The 17803-nt window shown below is 43.7% G+C and overlaps 1 protein-coding gene across 2 annotated transcripts in view; it reads right to left on the bottom strand.

Moving 5' to 3' along the window:
• Positions 1–2509: 2509 nt before the first annotated feature.
• znf609b (zinc finger protein 609b) overlaps positions 2510–17803 on the bottom strand; it is a 108489-nt gene continuing 93195 nt past the window's right edge. The window contains exons 4-8 of one of the 2 annotated variants that reach the window (XM_080493579.1): positions 11354–11441; positions 6379–8839; positions 5913–6282; positions 4148–4510; positions 2510–2704 (exon numbers count right to left, since the gene is read on the bottom strand). In XM_080493579.1, coding sequence (XP_080349705.1) covers positions 2661–2704; positions 4148–4510; positions 5913–6282; positions 6379–8839; positions 11354–11441 — 3326 coding nt within the window. In that variant the 3' untranslated portion in view covers positions 2510–2660. The remainder of the gene's footprint in view (positions 2705–4147; positions 4511–5912; positions 6283–6378; positions 8840–11353; positions 11442–17803) is intronic. The other variant, XM_080493580.1, reaches the window with a different exon arrangement.

The raw sequence follows: 17803 nt of genomic DNA on the forward strand, positions 1-17803 counted from the left end.
ACTCTCGGAGAGAGAACAAATGCACTTGTCACAACCACCGTCTGATAAAAAGTTAAAAAAAACAAAAAACTGAATGCAGTCTGCTGGTACTAAAACCACCGACTTCAAGGACGACGTCACAGCTGCCTAGTTTCACCCTCACATCACCAACAAGTCCAACACAGACACATTCAGCCACTCTTCTGCAAGATGCCTAAATAAGTCAAAAAAACATTAAACCGTCTGGTGACGAGGAACCGGAAACTTTCTCACTTGGAATGTCCAAGAACCTCGAAAAGAACGAGTCGAGTCCCGGCTAGCGGCTGGCGGCTTGCGGCTGGCGGCTAGCGGACGAGTTCAGAGTTTCAATGGAGGGGAGGATAAAAAAATACGATAATGGAAACTGTGAAAGTTGTAAAGTTCATAAAATTAAATGTAAAGACAACATGGTGAATAAGCTTGTCGTTTTTGAGATGAATGGGAGGATTTTCCCTCCGGGGGGCGCTACTGAGCATCACATGGGGAGAATCGGGGGGGCGCAGGGGAGACCTTTTATTTTTTTTTTTAAATAAAATCATGACAAAACACTTGGCACTGAACTTATTCTACGTCTAATACAGATTCATTAAATTTAAGAAAACAAGACTTTTGCTTTGAAATTTCTGTATTTATTTATTTTCAAAACCTCTTCTAACAATAAGATCTTCAAATGTGATTCTTCACTTTAGGAACTTTGAAAGTGTAAAGTTTATTAGTCGGGCACAGCCGTAAGTTAAAAATTCACTAGTTACTTCTATGTTCTAATCATAAAAAAAAAAATCTGGTCTAATCGTGTTTTTATTATAAGAATAATTGGAGCCAGAAGCGTCTGATTCATCAGGAGTTTCTATGTGAAATTTTCACACTATGGATTTATAGTCAGGATTCAGTCAATGAAAAAGCTGCACTCTTCTCGTTAGAGGTTTTAAATTATATAAAATATGTGGAAAATATTGATATATAGTCTTCACTAATGTTTTTGCACTAAAGGTTTTTTTTTTTAGTTTTTTTACTCCATCCTCTTTATAACTTAAAATAAATTCAAGCCAAAGTGTTTTATTCAAAATTGTTAAATTCATCTTTAAGGGTTTTATTTTTTTTGCAATATAATTAGTGAAGAGCTGATCTAGTAATTATCTAATGTATTGAAAAATTACAGTTTTACACTTCAGTGCATTTCATCACTGATTAATATTAATATTCATCTAGACTTATTCTGAAAATCCTTTTAGGAAAAGGCGTCCCCCTGACCCCCACGTTTCCTGAATGCAGCACAGAGGAACATTTGTCCAGACAGACTCCCGTTTGCAGCAACCGTCTCCAGGTTTCAGGACCGACTGGAACATTTCTCTGGATCATCTTTATGTCAGCATTTTAAAAAACAAACAAAAAGAAAAACCCACATTGTGGATGAATCTGTCATCCTGCACGGTGAGCGAGAGACGGTGAAGCCACGTGAGCAAACGATTTATCATCCAGTTTACACAAACTCTTTATCGAATGTGATAAATATCCGTGGTGATTAAGAAGAAACACACAAACATCCGGCGACGCTGTGAAGGCTAACAAAGGTTTTTTAACAGTTTTTCTTTTAACGAGCCGCGTGCCGAGATAAATATGAACATTTACGCAGGAAGAAAGAAGGAGGAAAGTCTATATTACAGCAGGAGAATACACACCTGGAGTGAAGTTTCACATTGTTCACAGGAAACAAAAACAAAAAGCTGTCATGAATTTAAAACTAAGAAAAAAAAAACCCACAATCATAGTTAAAACAAACAAACAAAAGAGCACAATCATACAGTTAAAACAAACAACAACAACCCATCAGTTGAAACTAAGAAAGAAATGAGCCCCTGAAGGCATCGCGGGCTGACGTGGCTTCACCATGACATAACGAGACAATATGAGGCAGAACATGACGGGGGGGGGGGGGGGGGGGGGGGGGTGAGGGTGGGGGTGAGGGTGGGGGTGGGGGTGGGGGTGGGGGGTCTATTTTAGGCGTTCGCGGTCCCTTCGCTAAAGAAAAACAAATAAAAAGCAAGTCATCCCTGAAAGGAGAAGTGAGGAGGATGAAGGACAAGTCTCAGGCTCTGGAGTCTCTGAAGAAAGCAGCCGTTCCCTCCTCGTCCCATCATTCTAAAAAAACGGTTATTTGACTCCTGGCTCTCGTCCCCCCCGTCCCCCTCCCTGAAACCCCCCCCCCCCCCAGCCAATTTCTCTCTGCGTGACAGAAAACGAAGACAGGAACAGGAAAAAAAAAAGAAGGAGCTGTTCAGTCCGATCGTCTCTTCTTGCATTGTGTTTGTTGACAGTGCAAAGACTAGGTGGTGGGGGGCAGATGGGGGGGGGGCGGGGCAGTTTCCTCTGCGTGCTGGGGCAGAGTCATGGCTTACAACCTGGATACAAGCAGTTCTCCTACAGTCCAAGGTTTTTATGTTTTTATGTTTTTTGTGTTTAATTTTTTTTGTTTGTTTTTTTTTTCTTTTTTGGAGGGGGGGGGGGGGGGGGGATTTTTTTTGTTTGTTTAAAAGAGGGGAGAAAAAAAACCCAAGAAGAACTAAAGAAAAAAAGGTGGACAGGAACACCATTTAACTGATGTCTAAAGGTAAGGCCGGGCGGCGGCCTCACATGTGAGCCAGTCACATGAATCTCTGCAGGGTTGAGGTGTGACGGTCGGGTTTCCCTGGAAGACAGGAAGAGAAGAGAGAAAAGACAAGTATTTAATGAAAACAAAAAAAGAACTCCGGAGAAAATAACATTTTATGGATTCAATCAACTTTATTTGAATTCTGGTGCTTTTAAATGTAATAAAGTCGATAGCGTACTGACTCAGCAATATAAACGTATAAAGATAATTGACACGCGGCGCAAACTTCTAGAGTATTATCGATGAAAGAGTAGCAGCCAGTTTATTTGGCAGAGCAAAGAGGAACTAATCCAGGTTTACACAGGAGTATTCATGAGAGTGAACTATTACAAAACACCGTTATTCTTCATATCTTAAGTACATTTCACTGAAAAGCCAGTTTATTTTGTTCCTATTCTGGAATATTGTTTGCTCTTATGACATTAGGTTCACACAGATGCAATCTAATATATCATTTTAGGAAAAAATGTTCATGTTCATATTGAAAATGTTTAGTTTTTGGGTGTTTAATTTCATTAGTTGTCATTTTTAGTGAAAAACATTTACTGCAATCTGTACATATCAGACTTATTATTCAACAGTGTAACAGCAGATATCTGCCACTAGATGTCAGCGCAGGCTGCTGCAGCGGCTCGGTGTGTTTCCAGCTCCTTCAATGTCTCTATTATCAACAGACGATCCACTTGTCCTCAGAGGACCTGCTCAGGATGGATGAGCTGAGGAGCTGAAAGCTGCAGCAGCAGCAGCAGCAGAGACGACCCGGCTGCTTTCTGAGCAGGTGGAACAGAAAAAGACAAAAACACTTCTTTTTCTGTTTCTGCAGGACGTTCAGAGGCGTCGCGCAGCAGCCACACATCTGCTGCGTGTGTCAGCAGGGTTCAGTCTCAGAGGATTGAAGAGGAGGAACAAACTGCAAGACCACTTCTGGGTAATTTAATATGAGTGAAGCAACGTCCATGAAATAGTAATACTTGAATACAGTGACGCAAATACATGTAATCCTTTCATCCCACATTCATTTCATTTATTAATTACTATGCCACTAACTTAACATTAAATTTGGTCATTTTATTATTTAATCCAATTCACACAAACTTTTTTTTCACTTCATTTATTTATTATAAATTGTAAATAAATTCTGTAAATTTAACTTGGATACAATTAATTTAATTTCTATTAAACTAACAACACTTTCTGTCAGTTTGAATCTTTAATGCACAGAAATCAGTACATTGTTCACGATGAGATGACGACAATGCGACGTTTTGCACGAGTCAATAAACGCAGAGTACTTGACGAATGTGATACAGACTCGAGATGGCTGCGTTACTTTTTTCCACCGTCACCACTTTGTGAGTGTTGCTTTACCCATGCTTACAGTGGTTACCACGGCAACCCTTACAGCTGGTCATTTGGAGAAACTTCAACGCGAGAGTATTCCGGTGGTCGCTCATGCTGCGTGTTGTGGGGGGAACTGACCTGTGGCGTAGGACAGGTCATACTGCCCAGACAGCAGGGGGTACGCCAGGTGGTGGTGGGAGGGCATGATGCGCTGGGACGGCGAGGACCGCGGCCGGTCCACGTCCCGCTCCCTCTCCCGGTCCCCGGACGCACCCCGATCCTGGTCCCGCTCCCGCTCCCGCTCGTGGGGCGGCTTGTCGCCCACCGTGGGGGACTTGCTCTTGTACTGGCTGGCGTGCTGGTGCAGGATGTCCAGGGCTTTGGAGTCCGTCGCCGTTTTGGTGACGGTCGGGCTGGCGCGCGACTTGTCGCCGGCGTCCTCGCCCCCGGATATTTTACCCCCGTACGGAGAGAAGGGATAACCTCCGGGTAGATAAGAACCTGATGAGGAGAAGTTCGCATTAATCCACCCGGACTCCGTCAGTCCAGTCCCAAAGCGTCTCTGCTCTCGTGAACAAACACACATGCTGTAAATACTGCGATGTGGTTCACCACATCAGGCCCGACGTATAAAGCTGCTGTGTTTACATCCTCTTCGCAGAGGAAACTGGGTTAAAACCAAAGGGCGTCTTGAATGTGCCCACTTGGACGGTGAGTCTCTTTAAAGGGACAGAAGTTTTTAAGTCTCAAAGCACAAGTGTCAAACTCACGTTGGATCAGTGGCCACAAAAAGTCCAATCTGATCTGGAGTGCATCATAAGTTACACACAACCACAACTCCACAGTGTTTCCACTCCGTTTCAGAGCAAAGAAGTACAAGAACATCAACATCTCATCAACTTTATGTCAATTTCAATGATGCCTCCTGAAAACCCACATCCTCTATATGTGGCATGTATTTTCTATTTGACTTTGTTACACTGAAAACACAGCAAACGACATGAATCTGTACGTTTTGGCTTTTCCAGGCCTGCAGAAAAAACAGAGCTCGTTTCTGCACGAGGGTAAATGTTGGTCAAAGACTTTCTCTGCAGCTGTCAACATACATGTTTTTTCTTCTTCTTTAATCGAGGCCCGGTTAACACAAGTCAAAATGCATCGTATTTGCGTTGTCGTTTCAGGGAAAGTTTTGAAAACAGTTACTTTACACAGAAACAACAGAAATGCTGAAAACAATGCGTTGGTGTTGGCGCTCTTGGGTGTTTTGGTCTTGAAACGACACACCTATGTAGCATGCTAACCTGCTAGCAGCCATCCCCAGTCCTGTAAATGTCCTGCAGATTGAATAGTAAAAACAAAATAGGCTGGAACTCGAACTATATTATTACTAAAGAAAAACATACAAAAAAACGCCCAAAACTCCGACAGAAACTATAAAGCGCTGGAATTGAACAGACATTGGCCTAACACAAAACTGATATCACTCAAACGGCACCTTTAATCCTGTACTCGTTCTAATCCTGGGGAACTTTAACATCTAACCTGTTTTACTTTAGTGGCTTTTTGAAAACAGAAAAAAAACAACAACTATTGCATGCAATTATTTTTCAATTAAAAAAAAAAAGTGACCAAAACGACATGCAGAACCTGCCAAATATGGTCACTGATAAAGGGTTGGGAGGTACATATGTTTTGTTTAATGCCAAAAATGTTTTATCCTGTTGAATTGAAGGTGATGTATTTCTATTGTATGCACCCTAGAACTTTCTCAGTATTTGACATTACCAAGAAAGAAAGAAAAGAAAAAAGTCCACAGAAAACACCTCGCACTCCAAATATCAATTAAACTCACCAAATCCATTCCATGTACCAATACCATGATGGGATAGATCAATCATCATACCTGGGTAATTCTGCATCATGACTGAAGGCATGCTCCTATATCCCGGGTGGTTGGGGTCATAGGCTTGTCCATAGGGGTAACCGTGCATGTAGGGCATGTATCCTTGGTGCTGTGCTAGTGGTGATGAAAACTGCATGTGGGGGTTAGAACGAGAGTCTTTGCTCAAAGCTCGATGCTCCTCTGAGGTGATTCTAGGATCACTACCGTCTTTTCCGTCCTCTTTGGGCCCAGTTTGACACTCCTTGGGCCGGGCCCTCTCATCCTTTAATTTCCGATCTCGTTCCCGCTCCCTGTCCCTTTCATCTTTCCACCGAGGCGGTTGTTGCTGGTGTTCATCTTCTCCTTGGGGCTTCTGGCTCTCAGGATACTGCTGAAGGTGACAAAGAAAGTCCCGGTTAAGCAAGATTGCAAAATAAAAAGACACTCACAACAAAGTTACAAAGACAAACTGTTAAGAGGTGTTTACCTGTCTGTACCACATGGCCTGTTCCATCCCCACCTGACCTCTGGACTCCAAAGCTTGCTTCGAGTCTTCCTTGCCGTGGTGCCCGCCTTCAGTCAGCTTTATCTTGAGCCCCTCAGCTTGCTGGGACTTTGGCTCCTCCCCCTTCATGCTTCCCATGGATTTGGAGGAGGGTTCAGAGGGCGAGTCTCTGGATTTGCTTGGGGGCTGCGGCGTCTTTCCGACGTCCGACTGACCTGCCGCTTTGGAGAGGCTTGGCGGCATCGGGCTCTTTTGCTTCCACTCCTCCTTCATGGAGGCTTCACGTTCTTTCATGACCACATCAGACTTCTTTTCAGAAGCACGATGCTGCTCGGCCATCTGCCGCTGCCGCTCCTCGTACTGTTGCCGGTAGGCTGGATTGGTGTTCATCAAGTGGTTATGGTAGGCTTGATCGGGATGGTATGCATATGGAGGAACGTAAGCATACTGGTTGTAGTAAAGAGGCTGCATGTACATGTTAGATCGCTGCTGGATGACCGAGGGCTGCTGCTGCTGTTGCTGTTGCTGCTGCTGCTGCTGCTGCTGTTGCTGCTGTTGCTGCTGTTGTTGCTGCTGCTGCTGTTGCTGCTGCTGCTGTTGCTGTTGCTGCTGCTGCTGTTGCTGTTGCTGCTGCTGCAGCTGCAGCTGCGGTGGCTGCTGCACTTGCGGCTGGCCAGGACCACTGCTGTCAGGTTTGCGGTCTTCATGAACCTCAACTTTGACTTTTTCGTCAACTTGATCCTGCTCATCATCCCTTTTGATCTTAGCCTGACCTTCAGCCACTGGTGTGCCCGGATTTGGCCCGCCAGGACTGGGGTTCACATAATTGGGTGAGTAATAAGTGTCATAACCAGCATAGTAAGGGGACTCTTTGTTGGGTGTCTGGTTTGGAAAGAGTGCTTTTTTGACACCTTCCCTGATGGCTTGGTCCTCAGTCCTGACTTTGACACCTTCTAGTTTCCCTTCACCATCCTCACCAGCATCTGAAATGTCTGAATACGCAGGACTATTAGTTTTGACAGACGAGTTGTCAGCACCGTTCTGGTTCACTACGTGAAGTGGCGTGAGAGGCTGCGGCATCCCGCTGCCATCTATCCGGCTGGCAACGCCAATGGATGGGCTCGGGGCGTTGTCAGAGAAGCTGTAAATCTTATCTGCCTCAGCCTTGATACTGGCTAGGCGACTCTGATGAGGATCTGAGGATCCATTGAGGAGACCCTCTCCTTTATTCCCTTGATCACAAGGTTCAGAGTATGGAAGCTTTCCCTCCTCCAGTTTTCCTCCCTTCCCTGCAGGCTTCGGGCTGTCAGCTTCCTTCCCCCCATCTTTTTTCTTTTTGTCCTTCTTCTTTTTGTCTTTGGAGCTACTTGAGGCAGGATCTCCAATCGCTGGGGCTTTAGGCTGTGTACCCTTCATTTGCGGGCTCTTGGGAACCCCTTGTATCATCGGGGTGAGCCCTGGAGAAGAATTTGGGTTTCCCGGAGGAAACGAGTACATCTGCTGAGCTCCTGCGGTGCCAGGGCCAACAGGCCGTGGTGACTTCAAGTTTTTCTGAGCCATTTTATCTGCTTTTGTGCCTGCGCTACCTTTTTTTGACTTATCAGGTCCTCTCTTATCATCTATACCATCGTTACTGGCCTCATCAGTGAGGCACGGTCCATCCTCACACCCATCCATGGGTGTGCCTCCTGTTTCTGGGTCTGTCTCAGCCATTTTCTTTTTACTCTGCTTTGAACCAAACTTGCCAGGAGATGGGGAAGGACTTTGAGCGTCAAAGTTCCTCCCCTTTGGAGTAACCGAGCGTGCTGGAGATGAGCATCCTTTCTGTGAGATAGATGCTCCGTTACAGTTTCCAGGCTCAGGATGGAGAGTCGAGTCCTCTCCATATTCACTGTCTCCATCTAATTCCAACTTGATGTCGTCATCATTATGGGCACGGGCTTGATGGTACTTGAGACCATTGATGTGCTTGTACTTCTTGTTGCAGTTGGGGTGTGGGCAGTCAATGAGGACGGGGGAGGGGCAGCTGCGATCGAGGGGAGGTGGAAGAGGCTCAGTCTTTATTGAGGGGATATTGAGACCTGTAGGTCCCACACCGCCACTGTTAGAGTTTGTCCGCATACGTTTGTTGCCTTTGGTGTCCTCTGAGCTAGAGTTGGGCTCCATGTCTGAGGCTGGTTTGGCCTTGCGTTTCCCAGCTGAGGAGGGACTGGCCTTGATGTCCTCTGCGTTGCTGTTGGGTGGAGTCCGGCGCTCCGACGGCGTCTGACTCCCTCGCCGACCCTTGCTGTTAGAAGCAGCGCGTGTCTTGTTGTTGGTGGTGCCTTTGTTGTCTGATGAGTTGCTGTTCTCGTTGATCGGGGTGTTATTGTTCGGTCTCATTCGTTTCCCTCGACCACGACCATTCCTCATCTCCAGATCACTCGTAGGAGATTCACAAAACCTGCGAAAGTGGACAATTAGAATTAGTCACCAGTACAACTGCTTTTAACTAGATTGGTGCAAACGTTGGTTAGTTATCGTTTTAGAAAAGTTCAAGTTCACGATAACGTTCCTAAATCAATGTCCATTTACACGAAAATGGCAGAAACACTGAAAAAGATGTAGTAAGCATGCCAGGCCACGAGTTGGGACCATTTTTGTTTTTGTAATGAAACCACACACACAGGCATGCAGAGAACACTACGCTATACATAACAACAATTGGAGTACACGGACATTTATACGGACAGACAACCAATTTAGATTGTTATTACGGTGACCGTCAACTATTAAGTCCCAGGAGAATATGGAGCCATGACACACTGGAGACAAACACTGTTGTTATTGTCCATCTTCTCACACATGTGCAAAAGAACTCTACACTACGGCCGTGGTGCACGACTGGTAGCAGTGATTTAAAACATTTTTGTTTTTCTCCATCTACACGGAGACGGAGTTGCAGTGTTTTCAAAAAAAACCAACTGCCTTATCAGTGGCTTCAGCAACTTTGTCATGTAAATAGACCCCCAAAACGCAGCGAAAGTTTTAGGTTTTCACTTGAAAACATTGTGTAAACGGGGCTTCAGATACAAATTTGGAAATAAATATTGCTGTGACCTACGCCTGTAAATACCCCAAGGGGAGTATTCCATTTTTGTTGCTTTATCAGATTGAATCACTGTGAATATAATTGACTTTTTTGACTCTGATGGAAAACAACAAATGAATTTCACCAGAGGTACGCCGATTGTTTTTATATAATAGAAATCAGCTGTGTGTAATCAAGATGTGACAATTGATCTTACGCAAAATGCACTCGTACCTGGAAAGTAAATCCCAGTTGCGCTTATTATTTTCTATTAGTGAAACGCACAGAAGCTAAACATTTGATTTTCAAGGTAAAAAGGTCCATTTTAGCAACTGCGTTGGTCTCCGGAGGCCCTCGTAGTGACGCATTTCAACAATTTAGCTTTGATGTCAGCCTATCTATTCGGTCACTTCAGCGCTTTGCCAAAGTTCATCTGAAATTTATCTGAAAGCTCTGTTCATATTTTTTTTAGGGAATCTCAGATACTCTGTTATTTACTGTGTTGATTTGCCAAATACCAAGCCACAATTCCACATTGTCTCACAGGATATTCAGTAACAACAAGAAGGAAAGTGGGGAGTTTGAATTCTTTTGAGTCTCAACGCTGTTGTAAACAACGACAGTGATATCAAAATAGATTCACTATTGTTCTGTCCTACCGATCTGATACTGGGCACTTGTATGGGAGGGAATGTTCTGGACAAAGCCACATGGCTCCAAATGAAAGACATGAAAACGTCATCTGGAAAAGACAGCCATGAGCATTCGGGCTGCTTGGTAATCAAAACACGCAGTCATTCAAATACTTAAAATAGCAGTTCGGCCTTATCTCTCCATAACAGTAATGTAATTATCTTTGTGCGCGGCAGTGAAGGTTAGCAGTCTGTGACAAAGTCAGACACCGGGCCGGGATGACTCACAGCTTCCTCCACAAGTCTCTCCAAACTATTTCAGCCCCAGCAGGGGATGTGAATGCATCCGTAGTCTGACAGTGGTACAGGAATTTAGGCTCATTACAAGCCCAAGTTTATTCTCAGTCCATTGAAAGCTCTCTGAATTATTCATGGTGTGTCCCTAATGTAGTCATGCTGCAAACTGGAAGAGTATCTCTGTGCAAATGCAGCTTGGCAAACCTCACGTACTGAGCATTATTGTGATATACAGTGAAACATTAGTGGAATGCAGCATCTCCTTGTTTTCCATTAGCACAGCTTTAATCTGGATTTTTTTTTCCTATTGCACTTAACTATGCATTTCAAATATAGATTTATATTTACATTTAGATACAGTGCAGGACAGGTGTTTGGAATCAAAGCAACTGCTTATATTTTTACACATCCTTGTAGTTTGCATAATAAAGGCAAGTATGTAGAAATGATAAAAAAAAATAAAGAAACACCTTTTTCTGCCCACATAACACTGATCTAAGAAACTGCAGTCTTTGTGATAGAGAACGTTCTACAGTGTTGAGAAAAAGCTATTAGTCCAATAATTGGATTCTGCAATCTGGCTTGTTAGAGTAGCTTTCTATTTCCCCGGCCGCCTCCAGGGACATCAGCCGCTTGCCAATGAATCCGGCTCCTCCAGGCTCCACATAAAGACTAACATGTACTCAGTAGGTCCAGTGACGCGCTGGCAATTTGGTGCATTAGGCCATCTATCCTTGAGCTGATGCGGCTACAGCAGATTCATATCGCACAGAATATGAAGGATAAGAAGCCCAAGTACAAAGAGATGGGATGGAGCGAACGCATCAGTGATTCCTGGCGTCTGTGAACTCCTTTTTACCTTGACATTTACAACCCCCATGCCTGACAGTAAATCTAATGGCATGCAAAGCCCCGCCCCCTCCAGCTGAAGCACAGTGAAGAGCGTGGAGCTCCTTACCGAGGAGGAGCCCAGTCGTGCCGTGTACAGTCCAGCAGCGTGCCCACGTAGGTCTTGTTCCTCCAGGTTACATTGACCACCAGCATACCTGCAAGAAAAAAGGAATTAGGAGTGATTTAGTTTGCATTACCACGGACAATCATTTTAAACAAATGGCTACAGCCTCAAGTATGTAGTAATTGTTTCCGCTCTCAGGCTGCCGGGTGGTTTAATCCTCTTTAACAACACTGGACTAAATTACTTTCATTTTATGGCCGGAGAATCATTAAAAAAGATGCAATGAGTGAACGTAATTTTTTCCAAAGATAACTTTAACTTTCATTATCTGGGACTTCTTCACTGTCACTGTGTGTTTTCCGATGGTACGGAGAAGCTTGTGAAAACGCAAAACTTTTATTGTGCTATTTGTAGTCCGCTTACACAACAAACTCACATTCCAAACTAACAAAAAATATAATATTTGAGAACGGATTCCAAAGGCATACATTTTCGAAAACGCTCCGACTCCGTGGTCTTGTAAATAACAGAAACACTGCTACTGCACATGCACAGCCCCGCCATACTAAACAGTTATTCTGCACATGCTCTATGTGAATACTAACAGCATCAACTAGTGGCCCTACAAGAAAACTACGTTGTTTTCAGCATTTCTCTCGCACTCACAGAAAATGACATTGTTTGAACCTTGTCTGTGATTGGATGGTTGTACTGTGCAAGTACTGGGGGTGGGGAGGTCGGGGGGGAGGGGGGTATTTTACTGAACTAGTCCTCATTCATGTACTTGTAAACATGTTCTGCAGGTTCTACTTTGTCCTGTGACTCAACCTTTTAACTGGCTGCCACCTTTGGCCACTTCTACTTTGAAAAAGAGATTTTTATCTGAATGGGACTTCCTGTTAAAATGGAGGAAAACATAGAAACTACACAGAAAGGTGACGCTTCCTTTACCAAACACAACAAAGCTCATTGTGCTGTCAGAGCCACGTAGAACCGAATGCGTTAGAGGAGTGACGAGTGCATTTGGGCTGCTGCATCAATGCGTTAATCTTTGCTAAAGGGCGTCGTCATACGGAAGGCGGTTATACAAGTCAGAGATCCTTTTTTTAATCTTCTCCACACAGTAAAGCCGTAGGGGCGCGACTGACTGATATCCTCTAAACGACTTGGAACAGACTCAACAGTATTGTAAAAACCTGTGTAAGAAACTGGCAGAAGGTCTCACTAAGAACCATCACACAGAGGTTAACAGGGGAATACTCGCTGAACACCCTCTCCATTTAAATAAGCTATCGCACAGCGCGAGAGATTTCCCTGCAGGAGAGTAACTGGGAGGCAAATATTTTTCTTGCAACCCTCTATCGCATTTCGCAGCTCAGAAATTTACTACCTCGGGGAGAATGTGGATTTACTACAACAGCTTCATAAAAAAAAAAAAAAAAAAAAAAACAAGCAACAAACTCCAACATGAGTGGTTCAGTTTGACAGACTGTAAACAGAGGAGCAAGAAAATCTTCCTGACTTCACCGGTATTGCTGCAATCTGTCACAATTAGAAGCCTCCGTGTCGCCATGTGGCTGGTGTGAATGTGGTAGGGCTCGGTGTGAGCCACACAATCCGCCCGGCGCTGACTGTGATACCTGAGCTCACATCTAAAAGCTAAAATTAGTTCAAGAGGATCACAGCTTTCTATGTACAATGATTGCTTTGGTCCCTTCTTATTACTGCTGAACCAGCACAGACTTTTCCTTGAAGCCTCCCGTAAGAACGGTGGCGGACCATTCCTTAGATCTGTGATTTCTAGCACCTCGTCAAAAGAGGGACTTGAGCCTCAGGTTGAGAACCACCGTGCTGTGGCATCTGGCACCAAGACGTTAGCAGATCCCTTAAGGCCCCGTTCACACGATAACGCTTCAAGTGAAAACGCATTGTGTTTGCAGTGTTTTGAAAACGATGTCCGTTTACACAGAAACGGCAGAAATGCTGAAAGCGGTGTAGTTTAGCATGTGTGCATGGTGTAATTACAAAAACAACTACACCGTTTTCAGTGTTTATGCCGTTTCCATGTCAACGGACAATGTTTTCACAACGTTTCTGGAACAAAATCACAAAAACTGTGTGTTTTGACAAGAAACGTTGTCGTGTAAACGAGGCCTTGGAACAGGATTACTTTCCGAAATAACATCAACTTTCAATATCTTTCAGTGCTTCAATACTACTGTACTTTTGAGGAAAGTAAAAAAAAACAAAAAAAAACTCATGCTACAAATGTATTAGAGTATGAATAAACCAGGCAATGAAAAGCCTGTACTGTGCAGAAAACACATTTCAGGTTCATAAAAAGAATCTCGGCACAGACTGAATACTATTGAAGGGTGTTTTAAATAGACCCAAGGAAGGATCATTTGCAATATTTCTCCATAAATTCAAAAAGGAAATCATGAAGGGGAAGCAGCGTCGGAGGTGCAGGAGCAACTGTGCACAAAAGCGCTGTGGATTTATTGCCCTCCCCCCATCCTCCCCCCTCACTCCCCGGTGGTGACCTCAGCTTGCCACTTCAGCACTGCAGAGAAACTGGAGGCTGCAGTGAGCAAACTTATCTAATGGCACAGGAATGCTGGCTGGCAGCTTCCATCCCTCCCAGCATTTTATTAGCTTAGGAAACCTCGCTCGCTCACCCCATTTTCCCTCTCTCCTTCACCCTCACCCTCATTTCCTCTTTTCAATGGTATAACCGTCCCTGGCTTACAATCTTTTCCCCCTCTCTCTCACACACACACACACACACACGAGTCGCAGTTCAGAACTCATTTTGCCGTCTGTGGCATAAAGCAGCGAGTAGAAGGTATTTATATATGTTTACAGGAACCTGCTGACACTTGGCCACAAGTCTCTTTCTTCAATCTATGTCCTGAAAACACGAGTGTTCGGTCAAGGCTGGGTCCAACTGCAAGCGTGTGTGTGTGTGTGTGTGTGTGTGTGTGTGTGTGTGTGTGTGTGTGTGTGTGTGTGTGTGTGTGTGTGTGTGTGTGTGTGTGTGTGTGTGTGTGTGTGTGTGTGTGTGTGTGTGTGTGTGTGTGTGTGTGTGTGTGTGTGTGTGTGTGTGTGTGTGTGTGTGCAGGGGGAGGTGGAGAGGTCCTGGAGTTCAGATTTCTGTCACATTAAAAGAAGCCAGACCTTTTTTCTAAAACGCCTTCAACGGCGCGGCCGCCCCACCGCGCTCTCCCCTCCCCCAACGCTCTCCAAACACTCCAACACAAAATGGCTCTGGCAGCTGGTGGTGGCAGCATGTAAATCACGGCGGGGCAAATGAATGAGCGGCCTTTCATGATGTGGAGGATACAGCCTTCCCCGGGTCCTCCTGAGAGCGCTTCAGACATTAACACAGGGAGTTGTTATACGCTCTTTAATGATTTTTAGCTCAGTGTGTCATGCTTAACCTTTTACATTGCACAAATACTTGGAAACGCTCAGGTGTTGATAATGAATATATCAAGACATATTCCTTTGTCACTTTCAAAAGCCAATTATACAAAACGCTAATAAAGAGCTTCTTCCCAAGAGCTGTTGTTGCCCTGAACGCCTCAAACGCCAACAAACCCTGAACTGCTGTTTTTACCCCCCTTTCTTGTAAATATCCCCTGGGGACTGTACAGTTTTTTTAAAGTTTTTATGTCTGCACTATTCTATTTATTCTTGCAGTTTTTTTGTATTTATGGCATTTGCACAAATTGTCTTTGCACTTTCTGTTGTTTACACTGTCCCTTATGAGAGCTGCAATTTTTTATTTTATTGTGCTTCTGAAGAAGAATGACAGTAAAGGAATTCTGATATTTAATAAAAATCTGTAAAATAGTGCCACAACAAGCTTTAAATTTAAACTCGGTTTTTCTTTGTTGTGGCATAAATGAAAATGTCTATATTTTCATGAATCCAAACAATTACTACAGAAAATGACTATGATGACCTTCTGGTGCTAAATACAGTGAAATGTTAAAAAGAACCCTCCTAATGCTGATGCATTAAAGATATTCTAACAAACTCCCGCTGACAGCATGGCTAGTTTGATAGCATTGACATTGCTATATTTTACAGCAGCATCACTGATATCTCAGCTCAGGTCTCAGTGTCTACTACTCAAAAAATGTGTTTTTAATTTTAAGTTTAGTTTTTTTTTTTACTTTCACAATTTGTTTGGTTGTTTGGCGGCTGTATTGGAGCCTCTTGCGAGCCAGTTGTGGACACCCCTGATGTATAGTTTTTAAAAGATGAGCTATATGGGCGTATATTTCACTTAATGTCTGCAAAAAACTTTAACCAGTACTTTAGAGTCAAAATATCAGAATCGGAAGCAGCTTTATTGGCCAGGTATGTTTAACATACAAGGAATTTGGCTTCGGTAAACTGTCAAGTCAAGTCAGCTTTATTTATACAGCACTTTAAAACAGTTGTGGCTGAGGCCAAAGTGCTTTCCAATAAAAGAGTAAAATAAAAAAGTACAGTAAAGAGTAAAGAGTAAAAACAGTGAAATACAATAAACAAACAATAGATTGGCAACAATAAAACCAGGGACAGAGTCTCAAACATGGTTAAAAGCCAAGGAATAAAAGTGGGTTTTAAGATTAGTTTTAAAAGTGGACAGTGAGGGGGGTTGTCTGACGGGCAGTGGTAGCTCATTCCACAACAGAGGGGCTGCAACAGAAAAGGCCCTGTCCCCTCTGAGCTTTCGTTTGGACCTCGGTACCTCCAGAAGAAGCTGATCAGCTGACCGGAGGCACCGAGCAGGGGTGTAGGGGTGGAGCAGCTCAGAGAGGTAGGGCGGGGCAAGACCATTCAGAGATTTAAAAACAAATAAAAGAATCTTAAAACGAATTCTAAAATGCACAGGCAGCCAGTGGAGAGACGTGCTCTCTCTGTATCAATGTAAACATTAAATAAAACCAATAAACAAAACATATAAACAAGTAATTAAAGATTTTAAATGTTCGTAATTACTACAAACATTTTGAAGTGTTTGTGACATTATAGTGACTAACAAAGTGGGACAGTCACACTTCTTCAAGCAGATACTGATCCAAACCTCCTATGTTCAGAAACACACAGAGAGCTGCAGACTTTTCAACACCAGAAGATAAAGACTTTTTTTCTGTAGTTCCCCCCACAGCTCAATCAAGGTGAGAATCTGAGAAACCTTCTTCAAGCCACTACAAGCATTTTTCCATCACGACGCAGGTTCGGGCTTCGGTTCACTTATCAGGAACTTTCTCCATCTTGTTGTTAAAAAAAAAAAAAAAAAAAAGAGCCAGGATGTATCAGGTTGTGCGATAAGGATCAGAGTCCTGCTGGACAGCAAGTGTTTCTGTGAGCCGACAGGCTGCGGGTGTTTTCAACAGTTTTCCTGAAGAATGTCAGTGAACAGTGTAACTCTCGGGTGTCTGCAGGTGAAGAACAGCCCACAGTGTCGGTTTTCAAACACTTAAACTATGAAAACAAAGCAGCTGGGAAGACGAGTGGTTCTTCGTCGTACTCAGCATTTCCACTAAATAGATAAAGATGAAAAACTCAGTGACTTTTGGTGCTTTGAGGATCAAATGTCCGTGAAACGCCCCATGAACCCCGTGGATGAGTGAATTGATGAGTGATTACTACTTCAGTCTCCCAACTTGCACGACTTCAACGAACTCTTTGACTTCTCATAGGTTTATTACCGACTGTACGGTGCGGATTACATTACTTCGGTATGACCGTAAGTGTGATTGTATAATGACGATTTGGAATGAATCAGGCTTGATGACCGTATTGCTCTCTGAGTATTTATATTTTATTACTAAGAACTCATCGACTTCAGTGGAGTCAAACCAGCTGCAGAAATACTACCGTCCTAAACAGAAACTTCTGAGGAGCCAGAGTCACTGAAGTCCCACAGATCCTGCGTTTTGGATTGTTCAGCATTCACTCTTCAGTCAAAGCTTGAACTGAACCACATCAGCCAGCCGGAGCCAACTGCGTCGTTTCTCAGCATTTCTGCCGTTTCTGCGTTCACGGAATTTGTTTTCAAAGCGGCGTGTCAACACTCAACTTTTCTGAAACGCCAAGAGGCAAAAACATTGTGTTTACACTTGAAACGTTCCGTTAAAGGAACCACAAAGCGCTCGGTCCTTGTTCTTGTGTGTCGCCTCAAATCTCCGCTTTACACTCCATCTGAATGTTAATCACGCATTTCCTTCATCGTTAAGTCGGACATCGCAAGGACATTCAAAGAAATTTTGCTCCTAAATGAGAGTGGAAAGGAAACTATTCCAATTGTTGGAGAGCTTTAAGTTTTGGTGGTTTGAATGTGAAAAAGAAAAGAAGAAAGTTGTGTGTGTTTTTCAAAGTTGTGGTGTGAGCATGACTGGAAATGGCCAGGTTCTTACATCACGCTCTTCATCGTGGGCACAAGTGAGAAGAGTC

Source organism: Lipophrys pholis (genome assembly GCF_963383615.2).
Source record: "Lipophrys pholis genome assembly, chromosome: 2".
NCBI lineage: Eukaryota > Metazoa > Chordata > Actinopteri > Blenniiformes > Blenniidae > Lipophrys > Lipophrys pholis.